At 37.9% G+C, this 22,051-nt stretch overlaps 1 protein-coding gene across 1 annotated transcript in view; it reads left to right on the forward strand.

Moving 5' to 3' along the window:
• LOC135108523 (histone-lysine N-methyltransferase 2D-like) overlaps positions 1 to 12,555 on the forward strand; it is a 52,864-nt gene extending 40,309 nt beyond the window's left edge. Inside the window, exon 6 of the mRNA XM_064019627.1 lies at positions 10,448 to 12,555. Within this exon, the coding sequence (XP_063875697.1) occupies positions 10,448 to 10,534 (87 nt within the window). The 3' untranslated portion in view covers positions 10,535 to 12,555. The remainder of the gene's footprint in view (positions 1 to 10,447) is intronic.
• The last annotated feature ends 9,496 nt before the right edge of the window (positions 12,556 to 22,051 follow it).

Below are 22,051 nucleotides of genomic sequence, written 5' to 3' on the forward strand. Positions count from 1 at the left end.
ATGGTTAAAAAGGCCAGCATCATGGGAGTTGGTATACCTTGTTCATTCCACCCCATCTAACTGATTCCAAGCATAATACTTCTATTTGAAAAGCCACACTACCTTTCACAGTGTTGTTTAAGCATCTAGTCTTATAGTTTGCCTTCTTTACTCCTTTTGTTCTTCCATCATCTCTGTATTAGTGAGAGAATTAGTCAAGTGAGGGTGAGTTGCACTACCCATGAATTGTTACAGGGGGTTCATGTTTACAAGGTCTTCATCTTTAGAGTGCAGTTAGAGGCAACATCATGCATAGTCAGGATGCAGAGTCAGTCAAACCACTTACATTTTCACATCTTGTTATGACCAGAGCCATTTTAGGGGAGAACTATCAAATAAATTTCTTGAGCTATGTCTTGATTGCTGTAACTTTATGGTAGAAAATATTTATTTTGATTGGTTTTACATTTTTAGAGGGAAACGTATTTAAAAAGTTTTTGTGTACAACATTCATGGGGAAAGTGTAATGGAGGAAGGATACATTTAAAAGCATTAGTGTTAGATATGGTTGAGGGGAAGGTTGTGTGTGTGTATGTTGTAGTTAGTTTTAGGCAGACATTAAAGCAATCTAGTCTCCTTGTATGGTAAAGGGGGGCTGGGTTAAGTATGTAGGTACATGGTTGTAATGTGTCATGTCTTGAAAATACTGAGAAACTGATCCAGAAGGCTTTAAGAAAATGATGTAAATAGTGAAGTTACTTAAGGGAGTGGGTGTGCATCAAAACCCTGACAAGACATTCAGCATAGGCAACATTGTACCAGACAGACCATAATGATCATGATCAAATTATATCATCTTTGACTCTTACCATAACTTATGTAAGAAGCATGAAGATAGGAATGCAAAGAATAAGAGTTACACAAAGCGAGGTGTGTTTTTACCTAGTTGTGCTTTATGGGAAAAGAGCTATGCTTGTGCTGTCCCATCTCCATATCTTTTAAGATCCAGTTTAGCCTTGAATCCATGTATACATTTACTATCTCCTTATCCAGACTGTTCCATACATATATACTTCTTTATGGGAAACTATACTTTTGATGTCTCTTCTTCAAGCACTCTTCTTCACCCTCTTTCCATGTCCTCTAGTATTTTGTGTATCCCAAACCATCAAATCATTCTGATCCACCCCTCCACTTTCTCATATGGTTTATATAATGCAGTAAAGTCTCTCCTTTCTCTCTTTTTTTATCCAATGTGGATAGGTGTAGCCTTGCCAATCTCTCTTCATATGACAGGTCTCTGATACCTGGGACCATTTTCATTGCTACTCTTTGAACTCTCTTCAACTTCCTTATATTTCACACTACAGCTGTATATTCTAGTCAAGGAGTAATCAGTGATATAATCATCTTCATGATCATTTCTTCATATATATATATATATGATGTGTATGATTCACCAAGGCCTGATCACAAGCAGACTACTGCAACTATCAGCTGTTACCCTTTCAGTGTGAGCTCAGAGCTCATTATTACCAATTATTACCAATTCATTGGGTAAGACTGTGACCTCACACACCAACACCCCATCCCCATGGTCAGGGGGAACAGTAACTGCCCTGCTTGTTGGTGGAAAAATCCCAGAGGTTACCAGCCCCTAGTGGGGTTTGAACCTATGTCAGCTATGGCAGCCAATGCAGACTTGGGCTCTTTACCACTGAGCCACAAGGCAGTGTGTGTGTGAGTGTGTGTGTGTGTGTGTGTGTGTGTACCTAGTTGTATTGTACAGGGCACGAGCCATAGCTCATTTTGTCCTGTCCCCATAACCATATTTATCCAGTCTCTCTTTAAATATGTGTATAGTTTTCTCACAACCACCTCCTCCTTCAAATCATTCCAGATTTCAATAGTTTGATACAGGAAGCTGCATTTCTTGATGTTGCTTGAACATCCACTCTTTGTTGTCTTCCCATGACCCCTCATCTCTCTCTCTCTCTCTCTCTCTCTCTCTCCTCCATCTGTGGTACCAAGTCATTTCTGTCTATTCTTTCTGTATTTGTATACTAATTTGTACATTGTTATAAGGTCTCCTCTTTCTCTTCTCTCTCTTGTAGTCTTGGTAATTCCATCTCTTCAAGTCTCTTCATAGCTTAAGTCTTTCAGTCCTGGTACCATCATTGTCACTATCCTCTGTATTTTTTCCAGTTTCTGTATATCTTTTTTTCTATTTGGTGCCCAAACTACTGCTGCGTATTTCTCTTTAGATCATATCATGCTTGTTATAATTTTCTTCATCATTTCATTATCTAAATAGTTAAATGCCACCCTAATGTTTGTTAACAAGCTGTATGTAGTGCTGATTATTACGTTTATGTGCTTTTCAAGTGATCGTGTGTCTTGGATCATTACTCCCAAATCTTTTCTTCATTACTTTTTGTTATTATTTCTCCTCACATTTTGTAATTCCATGAAGGTCTCTGTACTTTTTCCTTTTTCCAACATGTTGCATTTTCTGGCATTAAATTCTAGTTTCTATTTTTGGGTCCATGCATGTATCTTGTCAATATCCTTTTGTAACTCCTTGCAGTCATTTTCTTTCTTTATTATTTTTCATTATTTTTCATCATTAGCAGAAAGGTTTATATAACTATTTTCATATATTTGAAACATAATAGGTGCCAACACAGATCCTTGTGGTACCCCACTTGTCACTTCACGCCAACTTGAATTGGTGTTGCTGATTACTGTTCTCATTTCCCTCCCTTGTAAATAATCATCCATCCATCTCAATGTTGCTCTCTTTAGTCCTCCTTCATTCTCTAACTTCCACATAAGACTTTTGTGAGTAACTTTATCAAATGCTTTTTGACATCCAGTATACTGCATCATTCCTCTCTTGCACTCCATCTATTACTCTCATATAGAAGCTCAGTAGATTTGTGGCACAGAATCTCCCTTTCCTGAATCCAAATTGCTTTTCTGTAATTATCACTTCATCTTCTAAGTATTGCACCTTTAATTACTATTTCACAAACCTTGCATACAATACTTGTTATTGACAGTGGTCTGTAACTTAATGGTTCCATTTTATTTCTCCCTTTATATATTGGGACTATGTTAGCTCTTTTTCATTCCCTTGGTACTTTTCCTTCTTTCAACGAGCTGTTGATTATATCCCATATGGGTTTCTCCATTTCTTCTCTGCATTCTTTTAATATCCTTCCATTTACTTGATCTGGTCCCATAGCTTTTCTAACATCCAGCTCTTACAGCAGTCTCTTGATTTCTTGTCTTTACTTGTATCTCCTGTATTCCCTCATTCTGTGATACCACTTTTGGTGCCACAAAATCTGTTCCCATTGTAAACAGGTTGAAAACTCTCATTCATTAGTTCACTCATCTCAGTAGTTTCGCACATTGTTCCTTCTTGTTTTAACTTTATTTCTTCCCTATGTTTCATTTTCCTATTTACATATCTGTAGAAGAGTTTGAGCTCTTCCTTGCATTTTCTTACTATATCAGTTCCAAATTTCTTTCTTCTTCTCTTATTATACCATATTCATTCCTTGCCTTTCTGTATTATTTCTTAGTATTTCTGTTCAGTTTTCTCATAATTTCCTTCATGATGCCCTGTCCTTTTAGTTTTTTGCTTCTGCACACTTGGCATTATAACATTCATGCTTCCTAATTTTCACTTTATAACTAGGTACAAACTGTTGCTCCCCCTCTCTATATTTTCTCAAAAATATCAAATTTTTCTTGCACAATTTTATCTTCAAATACCTCTTTCTAGTTAATTTTTTCCATAAAATTTATTAAGCTCTGCAAAATTTGCCTTAGCATAGTTCTGTCTCCCATTTCTAAATTGTTTATTCTTGTGCAACACTGTTTTCTCCTGTAGTACAATTTCTATTGTCACAATCACTTCTTCCCATTGACTCAGACAATGTGTATTTTGTCTATTTTCTGGGATTTTCATAAACACCAAGTCCAAGTGTGATGGTTCTTCTCTGCATCTTGCAGGTTCATTCACCCACTGTCTCATTGTATTCGCCATCATGGTATGCATAAGTTCTTTGCTGTATGACCCAACATTTTCTTTCATTTCCATCTTTTCCTTGTTAATTCCTTTAGTGTTGAAATTGCCTACCAATAGCACTTTGTTACATTTCCTTATCATTTCCTCTATGTTATTTCTTGTTTCTAGTTGCAGAATTTTATATCTGTTGGTCTCCCATGCATTAGTTTTTTGGTGGTTTATGTGTCACAATCATTTTTTTTTCTTCCTTTGATCTTAATCACAACACTCAAAGTTTCTGCCATTCCATCACCATATTCCACTTCCTCAACAACAATATCCTCTTTTACTATTATCATCACTCCTCCTCCCTTTCCTTTTATGTCTCTCTTCCATGTGCTATATCCTTCCTTTGCAAATCTCATCTTTATTTCCTCTTTTAATTTGGTTTCTGTTAAACATACCATGTCTGGTTTATTGTTCTTTAGGTAGTCTTTAAGTTCCAATAGGCTCGACACCAAACCATCTATGTTTGTATGCATAATTCTGTGTGTGTGTGTGTGTGTGTGTGTGTGTGTGTCTATCTGTGCAAACCCTTTTAGGAATAGTTTCTAGTGTAAGCATGATGGATGTTGTGTGTTATCAAGTATTTTGGTTTGAGTCTATAAACATGTAGGGGTAGAGGGAAAGATACAACACAAGAGAAAGCTCTACAAAAGAGGAAAATGGTAGGATCCTTGTAGTATATGATAAAGGGAAGGACAGGAGATATTGGAATTATAAAAGGCATGATGTGATGGCATAACATTTGCACACTGAAACAAGATACAGCAATCACAGTCTTTACCTAGCTATTACATACCTCAAATAGAATGGTTGTGACAAGGTTTTGAACATGGAATGAAAATCACAAATCTAGAAGTCACAGAATAAAGATATTGGGTTTAGAATTGTCTAGTTATGTAGATAGAATGGATCCAGATATTAATTTTGCAGTGTATGCTACAAAAGTGATTTTATAATGTGCAGTAACTTTTTCATATAGTTTTGTGTTCCATACATGTTAATCCAATTATGTATACTGACTGCAATGATTTCTTTTTTGATGTCAACTCATTATATCACCCCTAAATCATCCTGATTTTGCCCAAAGCTTATCTCATATTTCTGCAGTGATATGAACATACAACCTCATCTCACAGTGAAAAGTCCATAAAAAGATGAGACCACAGGTGGCTGTACTGACATTGAAGTGGAAGAATAGACGATTATAGTTAACATAGAAGAAATAAAAATTAGCAGTCACTAAATCTGAATAACCAGAAATCTTGCAGCAAGGAATTAAGTATAAAAACAAAGACAGCAATGTGGGGATTACTTCTTATTTTTGTGAAATTTAGATGAAATTTTAGATCATATTTGGGAAGTTTGTTAAGTGTAAGAACCGATTAATTGATGCAAAACTATAAAGAGGGTCGTATGTTGTTATAGTAATGAGGTCACTTGGAAAGAAAGACATGACAAAGTACATCAGGGTACTCAACAACACATGGTTGTTATAGCTTACAACTACAGTAGTGCGCTGAGGTTTTGATAAATATTTAATTGGAATAATGAGCCAAAACTGGCATAACAAATCTTCCACTAGTATGATCACTGGAATTTTAATAAAAATTTAATTGGAATAATGAACCAAAACTGGCATAATGAATTCATCACTAGTACGAGCATTGAAATTTTAATAAAAATTCAATTAGAATAAGAAACTAAAACTCGCAACACTAACTCACCAGCTCTGCGAGCTGCTGCTCACCTATCCGGCGCCTGTCCCTTCCTCCTTTTTCCTTTCCCTTCTTTCATCTTGTCTCAAACCTCCCTCCCTGTCACCTCCCCTGCCCCTTATCTGTCAGAAATAAGGAACAAGGGAGTGAAACACTATCTCTCTCTCTCTCTCTCTCTCTCTCTCTCTCTCTCTCTCTCTCTCTCTCTCTCTCTCTCTCTCTCTCTCTCTCTCTCTCTCTCTCTCTCTCTCTCTCTCTCTCTCTCTCTCTCTCTCTCTCTCCTTACTTCATTTTATGTAATTTTCTCTTCATCATTTCTCACTCTTCCTCACTAATATACACACTTCCATTTTCATTCTCAATCAGTCTCATTCTATCGTTATGACCACAGGTTCCACCCCTCTCACAACTGCCACTAACTTGGGTCAGCTTCCCTAACCTACTTCCTGCATAGGCTAGTACAGGGCCCACATATGCATTTACAGGCTCCTACTGGTCTGTAACAATTAACAAACGTGAGCACCCTGTTTCACCCACCAACAGGGAATGGAGTATTGCAACTGCCAACCAACTCCAGCTTGCTGAGAAAGAATTGCAAACCATGTTCTAGGAGGCACAGCTACGACAAAGAACAAACAATTACAAGGATTATAATATTCTATGAGCTACAGCTCTCATGAGACAAAACCACTCACAGTAACCAGTAACATTTACAGCCTCCCAAATGATGGGCCAGTACCACCCCAACACTCTGTACAGCAGAAGAACTATGATCCTTTGGGTCCAAAACTCTCAACAGAACTGAAACTCAGTAGCATTTGACAGTACAAGTGATGATAAACCAAACACAGACAACAGAGGAAGAGCAAAAGGACTCGTTGTCACTATGAGGTAACTGGCACACCACATTCAGTTAAACCCCTATGACTGGTTTGTTACCTACTTAAATCAACATGGGCGAGGCATCTGCTAACTAATAAGTGCCCTCTAACATATGTAAATATAGCCCTATTCTGTGCCAGTCCCTCCTCCTCACATTACCATGTCCACTCCATCTGCTTGCAGCTACCTAACTGACAAAGCCAGCATCACTACCCCCCACACTCCCTGATGTGGATAAGTTGCATAACAAAGGACAAAGGATAGGGAGAGGGAGGAACAGGGAAGGAAAAAGGGGGTGGCAGACAGCTGGCATGGGCACCCCACCCCATGTGGTACTTGCTCACAACAAAATGCATATGTTTAAAAAATTCTAGGGGTTTTATCTGGGGAGCTGGATCAAAACTAATTACACAGTAGTGTAGAGCACCCCCTCCCCTACACACTGCTACAGTTTCAACTCTCAAAAAGAAAGGGGTGTGAAGTAAATTAACTGGAAGATTTAACTTTAGACTTACACAGAACTCGCAGTAACTGGGCATCTCTTTCACCTCAACATGTCCCTGACTCATCTGCATTCTGTGCTCCCCCCTTGTCTCTCTCCCTCTCCTCATCTTCCTCCCCCCCCACTATTATCTTCTTTAATAATTTGCGTAGCTAATAACACTATTTAACAATCCTTAGAATTGTTTTTCCAGAGAGAGAGAGAGAGAGAGAGAGCACTCTGACTTAGTTGGGATTTACTATATTTATACGTGTGACACTGACAATAGGTAAATGTGACCGATACTTGTCAAAGCAGCGCAAAACTCGGAGTGGTAATGCACGAGACTTGGAATAATAGGAATTTAGGATAAGGCATAAAACTCAGGAGAGTACTGTATATATTTGTTGTATTATCTTGAATTTAGTAGCAAATGTGCTCATTTTTTTTTCTTTTAATTGTGGAATTTTAAAAATTATTTTCTTGATTCCCAGGAACCAATTAATTTTTTTCCCATAGGTTCTTCAGTCACCATAATGCACATTTGCCATAATGAAATCTACCTTGGAACGAATCATGCTTGTTGTCGTGTACCCTACTGTATGTATTATGTGTGTTGGGTTTAATGCAGACATGAAAAAGTTACCACTCAAAGTTAACACTCAATGACAAGGAAGTCATTGAGTGTTAAGATTTGCTGTGGGTGTGAGAAAGTTCTTAGTTGAATGGATGAGCAATGTTACAGTTCTTTATAGTAAGGGGTGGAGGGAAAGTGGACTTGAGAGTAAAAAATGATGTAAATGGAGCAGATCAGATTGAAGCAATTTTCTGAGGATATCACAAGGAACTTGTATTAGAATAAAGAAATATGATTTAGATTTACAGGTAGAATATTTACAGGATTTCAAGAAGTGATGGAACTCTATTAAATATTGTCTATAATATTCTTTTAAAGTATCTCACAAGTCTGGGTGCATATTCAGAAATGGGAGGTGTTAAAGCAGCAGATATTTAGAGAGGGTTTCACCAATATGGATATGATTAAAGTAGTGACCGAGTGTGTGGTTCTCTCCACAGTGCAAGTGTTCAGAAAAGAAAACAAGGTGGTAGTTAAAATATAGACTGATTGGGTTAGGTTTGCAGGTGTGGATAGACTCAAGTAATAAGGAGACTTCAGATGTCAGGTATGACAAATATAGTACATAAAGAGGGGAAAATAACTTGTAATAGGATATTGAATGAGAAACAAATGTGAAATAAAAATTAATCATAAATTATTCCAGCAAATTGTGAAAGTAGCTGAGTGAATGCAGGAGAATGGACTTGATGCTTTGTTGTTTTGTTCCTCGGCTGCAAAGCTGATGCAGTAGTTTATGCACAGCTTGTTTCTCAATGTTAAAAGTTATGGAGTGGAAGGAAGTCAAATGAGTGACAAGATGGAATGGATAGAGTAATTAGTTTATGTGAAAGTTGCTAATGGGCATCTGTAGAAATGGGTGAAGTATAAAGTGGTGGAATAAATAAAAATTAAGGTATTGAGGTGGTTTTGCCTCATGTAGAGGATGATGAGTGAAATGTTTGTGGATAAAGTGCATGTGCATAAATTAAAGGTCTTTATAGGAAAGGAAGGTCACATAGAAGATGGAAGGATTAGATAAGGAAGTATGTGTCAGAGATTCAAATGCAAACAAATCGGGAGTGTTTAGCCAGAGAGGTGGAGGCTCTTCTGTCATGGCAAGCCCCTTTGGAGGACACTTACAGAGGGAGTGAAGCATCATAGACAGATAGGCATTTAGATGTAAAGTTTTTTGGTAGACTAGAGAAAACATAACTTAAAAGCCTTGAGAAACCTAGAATGCAAAAGACAAGTAGAATACAGTGCAACTTGTTGAGGTGTTGTCAGATAAAAAAGACTGAACCATGCATGTAAATGTAGAACCTGCCACACAAAACACTATAGTGGTAATTATACAATCTTTCCTGTGGAAGTATCTGGTGAACGAGAAGAGTTATATTTACAATCATGGATGTTAAGTATAATGATGTTTCTTTTATCAAATAAGACTATGATAATACTTCTGTTATTCTACATTCTTAGCATACTTGTATTATGACATTCATGTTATAAAGATTGATGTCTAGAGGAGTACTGATTGAGTGTGTATAGAGTGACAGCAACCTGACTAATTGGTATGTTTGTGATTCAGGCAGGCAGTGGTAGTATACACAGTGGGAGAGGAAGGGTATCCAGGTAGGCAGGGAGATGGCTACAAAGGCAGAGTAAGCTTCATGTTAAAGGCTGCAAATAGTGTATGGTAAATTAAATATATTTTTTGTATTTGATATAGAGAAGAAAAATCTTTATTAGTAACTGAATGTGTCATGTTTTCAGAAAATACTTAAATCCTTCTTATTCCTCTTGTGAAACTATAAATGTTTTTAGCTAGTAATGGGTGAGTCTGGTGTGGAATTTAGCCCTGATTGACACTCATTGAAATGTTCACTCATGAGTCAGTCATTTATATGTGTGTGGGACAGTATTTACAGGCAGGCAACTGGGGTGACTTACACAGTGAAGCAGTCAACACTATAAAGTACCAGCTGAGTGACCCATGCTGACACTTTGTTTGACTCAAATACCAAAGAAATATCAAAAAGTATACTGGATCTCACTGATTCTCATGCAGTAATTTTGGCATCTGAAGACAAGTGAACAGCATCACAGTCTCACAACAATCTCCCATTCACTATTGACCTGCATATTCCAATCTTATTTTAGAACATGTGGCAAACTGACTGTATTCCCTCTTGACTGTATTCCAGATCATGCATTTTGTTTCAGTATAGTCTGGTTTTTGACAAAGAAATAAGGGTTTTATTGGGAATATAGAGATTAGCAGAATGTATTGATATGAGATCGAGGTGTATAGGTCAGTCGTTGGGTGAGTGCATTGTTCAGTGACAACTATCATGTATCCTGGTGGAAGGACTACTACATAGAGCATAACACCATGTACAGTGAACCTGCACCATATAATTTCCTTTATCTGCTTATCATAGCATTCTCTTACTACTCAGTATGTGCAGATCTGTGGATCAAAATACTGTATGTCTTTATTATCCATCTCAAAATATTTTCATATTTTTATCCTTTCTTCTCTCACCAGACAGAATTAATTTACCTGGTTTGTGATTTCCTGCCAGCAGAAGAGTGATTTCTGTGTATCTGTGTCTGCATGTGTATGTGTGTGTGTCTCTGTTGTATCTTTGCCATCATGGTAAGAGTGCCTGGATTGCTTCCCACAGAACCTTGCCTTGCGGAGGGAGCTGGAGAGCGTGGCCCAAGAGGTGGACAGCCTGAAGACACGCCTTATCAAGTATGAGAAAGTGTGAAGCGTGTTGGGCTGCTACTATCACCATCACCACTACCACCACCATCGCCACCGCCACCTTCACCACCACGGTCACCACCCCACCTCCACCACCAATACCACCACCACCACCACCACCACCACCAGTCATCCAACACCCTACTCAGGATAGGCTCTCCTCTCATTTCAGTGTATGTAAATTAGTTTGGTTTTAAGTGTAGAGTATTGAAAAAAAGATACTATAATCTATATATAAATATATACAAATAAATAAATATATATATATATATATATATATATATATATATATATATATATATATATATATATATATATATATATATATATATATATATATATTCATAAATACTATATTAAATACCTCGTTGTTTGGTAATAGAGTGTTGCACTGCATGTCAGTCAAGGAGGGGTGGTGCCCTCCTGTGGCTGGCTGGGGCCACAACATGTACCTTAGATGAAGTTTTTATTGTGGGTGGGTCACCAAGCACTAGAGTGAGGTGGCAGTAGCACAGCAGGCAGTCCCTACAACTCCTGATGGGGAGCAGCATGGTCTGCTGCTGGTGGAGCACCCTGGGGAGTGCCTGCAGCAATGCAGGGTCAGGAGCCCTGTCTTCACCCTGCTTGCTGCTGCTCACACCTGGCCCTGGCCACACTCTGTAATCAGATTTTATTGTAAGAAAGTGTTCAAATCCAACTGTTGTTAAGCATATAAAAATATATATATATATATATATATATATATATATATATATATATATATATATATATATATATATATATATATATACATACACATATATATATTATACACACACACATAAATATATCTATATTTTGCCGTCTAGTGGAGTTGAAGGTAGCAGTCCAATACCTGAGGCACGTAGGAGGTTGGCCAAGAATCCGAGGGAGCCGGTAGGAATGGGCCGGAGTTGCGCGGCCATGTTTGCCCAGTTCAAAGAGCCTCTTGGCCTTACCAATGTTCATTTTGCTGTCCAGTTCACAGTCTGCTTCTCGCCTTCTGGATCTCTTAAGTGCAGGGCGACCGAGACCTGGTCATTCGTTAGAGTATGATGACAAACAAACAGTAAAGCTGCCTTAGCCTGTACCCCAGCGGGCCAGGCCCCTTGGGGAGCCATGGCCCTGCTACACCCAGTGTATGCATGCCACCCGCAAGCACTGCTGACCCCAGGGCCTGGGAACACCCTTGCCATGGGGTGGCTGTCTGGCTGCCTGTCTCTTTCCAGGGAGTGAAGCCAATGCAAAGCAAGTGCAGTGTGTGGCAGGTCACTGTGATAGCCTGCGGCCTCCGAGTAGACCTGGAGCACTGGCCGGAGGCTGCAGGGGAGTGTCCTCTCCTATGTCCAATTGGTTCCTGTAATATATGATCAACCCCCCAAATTACCTACTTTTCAAATATACAATAGTGATGCTTGCTCAATTTATCCTGTTGGCCATTTGTACAGTTTACTAAGGTATTGGAGAAAATAATAGAAAGAAGTTATATTTTTTGGTGAGAACTTGTATATTATATCTTAAACTATTATTAAAAGTAAAAGATAAATTAATAAATCTGATGACGATGTACAAGAATTTTACGTTTAACTGTTTTTCGCATAGATTTAGTTAGTTGTTAGGGTTAATGCAGGTATTAATGAAATCATTTTTTGTGTACATAGTGTAAAGGGAAAAGAACTTCTTGTGTTGCCACAATGTGTGTATGTGGCCACAGTGTGTGTCTGACACTCTCTCTCTCTCTCTCTCTCTCTCTCTCTCTCTCTCTCTCTCTCTCTCTCTCTCTCTCTCTCTCTCTCTCTCTCTCTCTCTCTCTCTCTCTCTCTCTCTCTCTCTCTCTCTCCTCTCCTCTCCCAACCATTACCGCCACACGTCCTCAATCAAGCCTTCGTCACTGATTGTATTGTTCGTATTATTATTACTATTATTTCAGACTTTTATTTGTTAGTCTTTTCAGCTTTTTTCTTAGTCTGTGACTCACTTGCAAATGTTATGTAAAGTGTAACACAAGTTGATGTTTGTTTATCCTACATTGGCAGGTGAAGTGAAATGGTTACTGCTTTCTACAGAATGGAAGAAAATATTCCCTATATATATATATATATATATATATATATATATATATATATATATATATATATATATATATATATATATATATATATATATATATATATATATATATATATATATATATATATATATTGTTTCCTAGACATGATGGGTGATTTAGAAGAAAAAAAAATAAGAACTGAGATTCAGCTAAATGGAATGAAAGTAAGAATACATAAAAAGCATACAGAATAAGAACTTATTAAGGGGAGCCGCAAGAAGCTGTCAGGCCTGCATAATATGACAGTCCTTGTAAAAAAATTCCTTCTATCATTACCATCCATAAGTCTGTGTGATCTTTCAAAGCTGATCTTGACCTGGCACTAACAACCTGATTATTGAGTCAGTTTTATTAATTTGTCACTTGACACAAATTGAAGGTTTAATCATTATTGCATCATAGTAGAACAGGACACTTTTCCCAGATCTGACTTCATCAGCATGTTGGGCCAGATGTGGGTGCACTCCACTTATGGCTGTGTTACCATAAGAATATTAGAAAACAAGGTAAGCTGCAAAAAGCCATCAGGTCTACACTTAGTCCCTGTACAAAATATGCCTACATATTTCCATCTGTCATCCCCATCCATAAAGTTGTCCAATTTTTTTGTAAGAGCTCCATGATGACTTGGCATTAAATACTTGATTACTGAGTTATTTCCATTCAATTACCAGCCAATTTTTTGTATCTTTTGAAATCAAACTTTATGATGGGCAATCCTGAGGGTATGGTTTGAGAGCTTCCATGCTTGTCAAAACATTCTGGACATCAATGTATCTTTGATTTACATTACTTATCTAACAAAACATTACTTATTTTATATGTGGTGTAATTGTGCAATGTTGGCATGACTTTTAGACATATTATATCACTAAGGAGAAGATGTTTCCTACTTTCAAAACATTTCAGACACATCACGATACAATCAACCCAAGCCAGGTCGCTAGAAGGTATACTAGGAGCTAGTATAAGGATGATGAACTACCCAGGTCTTAGGCAAGGACTGGGAACAAGAGGTACTGTCAGGGTATGGGAGGGAGGAGTGACTGGGCATTGGTGTAGCTTTGTTGATTGGGATGTTGAACAGTGTGGAGAAGAACTAGAAATAGATTATGCAGCGATGATGAGTGATAAAATTCCATCACACTATGAATTTATGGAGAGGTGCTTTAGGTGTGTTGGATTGCAACCTGCAACCCTACCTTACTTGTTTTGTGAATGTGTAAGGAGAGGTACAGCAAGATGCGTGACTCCCAGCAAAACCTCCACTGCCTCTCAGGATGCCTCTGCTAAGATGGGTATGTTATGCTCCTTGCTCATTATACTAAGACATGAAGCACAGGAACATGAGGTGTAAGAACATAAGGTAATAAGTGAATCTGTAAGAAGCCATGAGGATTACATATGGCGATGTATGTATGTACCTACCTGTTTCTGTCTATAATCTGTCCATAAATTTGTCTAATTAAAGCCCCATATTATTTATGGGTTCATTATATTCACATGCATCTCAGTATGTTTCTCAGCATGTTTCCTTGTGATCCTGTTGGATGTAGCCCTGTGTACAACTTATACATGGCATGTGGTTATTGGTTGATTAACTGATTGACAGACTGATTGATGTCCCAAGGACATCATATCCCTGCAAACCAGGACACAACCACAACACAAAACAGTGAAATACTGAAAAGTCTATCTGCCTCTAGCACAGCAGAAGGGATCAATTAAATTAAACAACAGTGGATCTGATTCATACTTCGATGGGTGACTTGGATGGTGGAAGCTCAGGTAGATATAAACTTTGAGAGAAAAGTCGCAGTGTTGGAGACTGAGCCCAGAACCCAAGTTTGATAGTTCTACATGTTACCAATTGAGCTTTCGTGCCCTCGCTCTTGAATCTTCCAAGTTTTCCACCAACTGGCTACGACTACAGAGTCACTCTCAAACTAAATTTATCTGTGTTGTATACCTCTCACCTAACTCCTTTGACTATAAGAAATTCTTTGACTTCTTAACTTCCAAAGTGGAGCACATTCTGACTCTTCCCTTTTGCGGAGATCTCCATTCTTGGAAACTTCAATGTTCACCACCAGCTTTGGCTTTCCTCTCCCTTCACTGACCATCTTGGTGAACTAGCCTTCAACTTTGCTATCCTCCACGACCTAGAGCAATTGGTGCAACACCCTACTTGTATTCCTGACCGTCTTGGAGATAAGCCCAACATTCTTGACCTTTTCCTGACCTCTAATCCTTCTGCTTATGCTGTCACCCTCTCTTCTCTGTTGGGCTCCTCTGATCACAATCTCATATCTGTATCTTGTCCTATTGCTCCAATCCCTCCTCAGGATCCCTCTAAGCGAAGGTGCCTCTGGCGTTTAACCTCTGCTAGTTGGGGGGACCTGAGGAGGTATTTTGCTGATTTTCCTTGGTATGACTACTGCTTCTGTGTCAGAGACCCATCTTTGTGTGCCGATCACATAACAGAGGTGGTAGTGTCTGGCATGGAGGCGTACATTCCTCACTCTTTCTCGACCTAAACCTTCCAAACCTTGGTTTAACACAGCTTGTTCTCGTCCTATACATGATAGAGAGGTGGTTCACAAAAGGTACTTAAGCCTTCCATCATCAGAATCTCATGCACTTTATATTTCTGCCAAGAACCATGCCAAGTCTGTTCTCCAACAAGCCAAAAACTCATTCATTAACAGAAAGTGTCAAAATCTTTCAAGATCTAACTCCCCTTGTGACTTCTGGCATCTAGCCAAAAAATATCTCAATAACTTTGCTTCTTCTTTCCCTCCTTTATTTCAACCAGATGGCACCACTGCTAACACATCTATTTCTAAAGATGAATTCTTTGCTCAAACCTTTGCTAAAAACTCTACTTGGACGATTCTGGTCTTGTTCCTCCCTCTCCTCTGCCCTCTGACTACTTCATGCTACCTATTAAAATTCTTCGCAATGATGTTTTCCATACCCTTGCTGGCCTAAACCTTCGGAAGGCATATGAACCTGATGGGGTCCCTCCTACTGTTCTCCAAAACTGTACCTCCCTGCTTGCACCTTGCCTAGTCAAACTCTTTCAGCTCTGTCTGTCAACATCTACCTTTCCCTCTTGCTGGAAGTTTGCCTACATTCAGCCTGTTCCTAAAAAGGGTGACCATTCTAACCCTTCAAACTACTATCCTATTGCTTTAATTTCCTGCCTATCAAAAGCTTTTTAATCTATCCTCAACAGGAAGATTCTTAGACATCTATCACTTCACAATCTTCTATCTGTTCACCAGTATGGGTTTCATCAAGGCCACTCTACTGGTGATCTTCTGGCTTTCCTTACTAAGTCTTGGTTATCCTCTTTTAGAGATTTTGGTGAAACTTTTGCTGTTGCCTTGGATATATGAAAAGCTTTTGATAGAGTCTGGCACAAAGCTTAGATTTCCAAACTACCCTCCAATGGCTTCTATCCTTCTCTCGGTAACTTCATCTCAAGTTCCCTTTCTGACTGTTCTATTGCTGCTGTGGTAGATGCTCACTGTTCTTCTCCTAAATCTATTAACAGTGGTGTTCCTCAGGGTTATGTCCTGTCACCCACTCTCTTCCTATTATTCATCAATGACCTTCTAAACCAAACTTCTTGTCCTATCCACTCCCATGCTAATGATACCACCCTGCACTTTTCCACGTCTTTTCATAGACGTCCAACCCTTCAGGAAGTAAACATTTCATGCAGGGAAGCCACAGAATGCCTGACTTCTGATCTTTCTAAAATTTCTGACTGGGGCAGAGCAAACCTGGTATTGTTCAATGCCTCAAAAACTCAATTCCTCCATCTATCAACTTGACACAACCCTCCAGACAACTATCCCCTCTTCTTCAATGACACTCAACTGTCACCCTCTTCTACACTGAACATACTCGGTCTGTCCTTTACATATAATCTGAACTGGAAACTTCACATCTCATCTCTAGCTAAAACAACTTCTATGAAGTTAGGCGTTCTGAGACGTCTCTGCCAGTTTTTCTCACCCCTCAGTTGCTAACTCAGTACAAGGGCCTTATCCGTTAATGTATGGAGTATGCTTCACATGTCTGGGGGGGGGTTCCACTCATACTGCTCTTTTAGACAGGGTGAAATCAACATCAAAATCTTTTCGTCTCATCAACACCTCTCCTCTAACTGACTGTCTTCAGCCTCTCATTGCCACAATGGTGCATCTCTAGCTGTCTTCTACCACTATTTTCATGCTAACTGTTCTTCTGATCTTGCTAAATGCTTGCCTCCTCCCGCGGCCTCGCTGCAGAAGACTTTCTTCTTTCTCTCACCTCTATTCTGTCCACCTCTCTAATGCAAGAGTTAACCAGTATTCTCAATCATTCATCTCTTTCTCTGGTAAACTCTGGAACCCCCTGCCTGCTTCTGTATTTCCACCTTCCTATGACTTGAATTCCTTCAAGAGCGAGGTTTCAAGACACTTACTTATCCATCAATTTTTGAATACGGCTTTGGACCCTTTTCTGGGACTGGCATCTGTTTTTTTTTTTTTAATCTGATTTTTGTTGCCTTTGGTCAGTGTCCCTCCTACATAAAAAAAAAAAAAAAAAGGCCTTATCCATCCATGCATGGAGTGTTTCACATGTCTGGCGGGGTTCCACTCATACCGCTCTTTTAGACAGGTGGAATCAAAAGCTTATCATTTCATCAACTCCTCTCCTCTAACTGACTGTCTTCAGCCTCTTTCTCATCGCCGCAATGTTGCATCTCTAGCTATCTTCTACCGCTATTTTCATGCTAAATGTTCTTCTGATCTTGCAAACTGCATGCCTCCCTTCCTCCTACGGCCTCGCAGCACAAGGCTTTCTTCTTTTTATCACCCCTATTCTGTCCATCTCTCTCATGCAAGAGTTAACCAGTATTCTCAGTCATTCATCTCTTTCTCTGGTAAACTCTGGAATTCCCTGCCTGCTTTTGTATTTCCACCTTACTATGACTTGAATTCCTTCAAGAGAGAGGTTTCAACACACTTATCCTTCAATTATTGACTACCGCTTCGGATCCTGTTTGAGGACTGACATCTCAGTAGGCTTTTTTTTTTTTTATTGGATTTTTGTTGCCCTTGGCTAGTGTCACTCCTAAAAAAAAAAAAAAAAAAAAAAAAATATATATATATATATATATATATATATATATATATATATATATATATATATATATATATATATATATATATATATATATATATATATATATATATATATATATATATATATATATATATATATATATATATATATATATATATATATATATATATATATATATATATATATATATATATATATATATATATATATATATATATATATATATATATATATATATATATATATATATATATATATATATATATATATATATATATATATTGATTTATTTATTGAGCACATACGGGCAGGAGATTTTCTCATATACAGGTTTCATTAAATGCGATGACTAATTCAGTATTTATTATTTCTTAAAGATATTTTCTTTGTATCTTGTGATAGTCCTTTTCTCTTTCGTAATTTTCATAATTTTATGACTTTGCTGAAGCTAAATCGCGATTTCAACCTTTTAAACCCTTATTGAACACACGCTACTGAAGGGTTAAGAAACGCGATCAAGCGAAAATCACTAGCTTCGACGAAGTCATAAACCAAACTGCGAAAGAGAAAAGGTCTATCATAAGATACAAAGAAAACATCTTGAAGAAAATAAGTGCTGAATTAGCCAACAGTCTTGATGTGGCCCTCCGCCGCTAGCTAGGGCTTGCTTGATGCAGCCACTAGCAGCGAGCGAGCTACATTATTGAAGTGTGTGTGTGTGTGTGTGTGTGTTGGAGGGGTGGAGTTACGTAGTCCTCAAGGGAACGTCTTTACCTGACAGAAGGTGGTGTTGTGCGGCTTTGAGTCTCTAAGTGACAACTCACATTGATATCCATTGATTCACTGTGGTTCACACTGATTGGCTGCAGGAACTTAGGAATGCAGCACGGGCTTCATTAGCTTACAATTCTTCACGGTTATCAGTCTCTTTGCTTTCACCTGATTTCTTGTATCTTTATTTGCTTTCTTTTCTTCCTACATCTTCATTCATTCTTTTTTTCCCGTTTTATATGATGTCTTCATTCTCATTTGCTCACTTTATTTTTTACAATTTCTTTCAATGTTTTCTTTTTCTTTTGCTTCCTTCTCTTTTACAGCAACTTTATTATTTCTCCTTTTACCTGATGCTTTTCCCCATTCACTTTCTTTTTTTTTTTCCTGCATCTCCGTTTAAAATCTTTTCTTCCATCTATTCTCTCTTATCATTTGCTTTCTTTTCTTCCAGCATCTTCATTCAGTCTTTTCCTTCTACCTGATGTTTGAGCCACTTGCTTTTTTTCTTGCTTGTTCATTCAGTCTTTTTCCTTCTACCTGATATTTTTTTTTTATCATTTGCTTTCTTTTCTACCAACATTTTCATTTAATCTTTTCTCTTGATCTTTTTATCCTCAGTTGTGGTTCTGGCGTGCTGACAGTGTTGAAGCAACTCTGTCAGTCCGTTTGTTTGTCTGTCACATCACTGGGGAATACAAATAACTCAGTGCCTTATGCTATTCCTTGCGCATTTGTTGGATTCGTACAATAATCCTGTTATGTGTGTGTGTGTGTGTGTGTGTGTAGATAGATGGGTACAGTAAAATCCCTCTTATCCGGCATCAACGGGACTGCCGACATGCCAGATACTTGAATAGAAGTGAAATCATGTTCACAATCACCACCCTACACTCACGCATCTTACCATAACAAAGATCAGCTGATTTTAATCAGCAGCTGATCTGATCAGCTGCTTAAGTGTAAGCACAACACGCTTCCTCTTTTCTACAACTTTAGGCATGATGAAGGCGTCAGGCGATAAACAGTGCACACGCGGGACTGAGTCACTGAGTAAACACAGTGCAGTGGGCCGCGGGTGGCGCGAAGCAGTGCGCTCTGGTGGCGAGGGGACAAAGTATGCCTCGCGCGGGAATTTTAATCGATTTTATGAGTACACATTGATTTTTTATTGATTTTAAGGCTCGGGGAAAAATGTGCCGGATACTTGAAGCTGCCGGATACTCGAATGCCGGATGAGAGGGATTTTACTGTATTTTTTTTTATTAACAGTAGCTTACATTTCAAGTACATTTCAATGGACCATGTTCAGCTTATGTATGCATTTAGCTATGAAAACTGCAAAATAAATAAATATATAAATAAATAAATAAACAAAATAAAATAAAATATGTTAACCGTAGTCAAGTTTGTTTGCGCTAAACTTCCTGGTGAAAATTAGTGATGTATATTTAGAATGTCGTGAATTACTTGGCAAATTACATTAAGTGAAAATTTGTTAGAAAATACTTATTCTAGTACTCTAACACCGTGTCTGTCCAATGCCTTGTTTACGTGTGCATTCATCTTTACGGGACAGCGAGGCCATAACCCCCTCGGTTTACATCGTGTATCTACTTGCTGTTGGTAACAGAGGCTGCACACTGAGAGGCTCTCCCGTATGCCTCGCTGCCCTCCCAGGACTAGAACTCTGACACCATATTCTGAAGCACTTCTGCGCTACAACTCAACTTCTTTTTAAAGACTCCAGTTGATGTTATACTGTTTTATAAGGACTTTTTTTTTTTTTTTCTTTTTTTTTTTTTTTTTGCTGCTGTAGTGACAGATGAAAAAGATTTATATATCATCGACAGAAGAAACAGTCTTGAGAGCCCAGCTCTCTGTATCATATATGTAACCTATAAAACAGTCCTGGTGAGAGAGCAAAGCATTTCAGAATACAAGGCCAAGTCTTTTATGTTGTGAGCGCGAGTGTGTGCAAGACAATGCCGAAGATATGAATAGTCACGGCAAGAGGAAAGTGCTACTACTGTAGGTGTTAGTGTGAAGCCTACGTGATCCCGTACACGCGCTCAGACACGAAAGACACCTTAGGTAAAGAAAAAAAAAAAAAAAAAAGAAAAGAAAAAAAATAAAAAAATAAAAATAAAAATAAAAATAAATAAATAAATAAATGAAATAAAATAAATAAAAGGGTAATAATAATAGTAATAATAATAATAATAATAATAATAATAATAATAATAATAATGATAATAATAATAATAATAATAATAATAATAATAATAATAATAATAATAATAATAATGCTAAAACTGTCTTAGCAGATGAAATGTGAAATTTCAATCAGTTCTTAATTCATACTCAGTACAATTTAACACCAAACTTCACCGTCATAATAAAATCTGGTGTCATACGAGTAACACCCGTATTCAGAAAAAAAAAAATAAATAAATAAATAAATAAAAATAAATAAATAAATAAAAAAATAAATAAATAAATAAAAGTAAATAATGGATAAAAATTAAATAAATAACTTTTTCCTCACCACAACTATTTTCAGACCACAGAGATGATTAATCGGATTCTCAAGAGTTTTCTCCTATAAATAATGTCACTAGAACCATTAAAACAGTATTGAAAACCCGTGTCGCTTCATCTAGAGCCATTTGAATGTAGTAATGTGCAGCACAGTGTTTCATAATATGTTACTAAAAGACAAGAGTCGGAGTTGGAAGTCTGAAATGAAGATACTGTTCTCAAGGAGCGAAGAGGCTGGACAAACTCGGGAACGAAAGCATCAGAAGCACAACACATGTTTTTACACGTTTCAGTATCTTATCTCAAATACTTATGACTAACTCTATTAAAAGGTAATTGAGGAGTCTTTTTTATATTTGTTTTTATTATTATTATTCTGATGATAGTTGAACAATGACTATACACCATCATTGAGAACAGCCTTGAGAACTCGAATAGTTGTCTGTGTGGTCTTTGAAAGTAAAGTCGGAAGCATTTGAGAATACGAGCAGGACACGGGACTAGCACAGCCTCCGCCTCTGTTACGCGTATGGTCTCAGAGAGTACGCAAGTAATGTATTGCCAGTATTTTTTTCATTATTAACAGAAGAAACACTCGAGAACACGGCCTTCGAAAACAGTCGTGGTGAGAGAGCAGTTTCAGAGCCACGATGATGTTGGGTATGTGCCCCACTGGATACTTAGATGTTTATCGGTCTATCTGTCTATATATCTATCTATCTTGGTCTCGTTTTAGTATAAGTGCGCATTCTCTCGCTGTCCAGGAGGGACGTTGGAATCGGCGAGGAAGAGGTCGATCGCTTGACATTATAAGAGCGGTTGCGCTCATGTGGACAAATCAGACTGAGCAACCTGTAGTGCGTGATTGCGTTAGAACATCTCAAATACGTCAGCAATTCAACTTGTCAACTTTTGAAAACCTAATGTTAGAGAGGAGTG

The sequence above is a fragment of the Scylla paramamosain genome, chromosome 17 (assembly GCF_035594125.1).
Source record: "Scylla paramamosain isolate STU-SP2022 chromosome 17, ASM3559412v1, whole genome shotgun sequence".
NCBI lineage: Eukaryota > Metazoa > Arthropoda > Malacostraca > Decapoda > Portunidae > Scylla > Scylla paramamosain.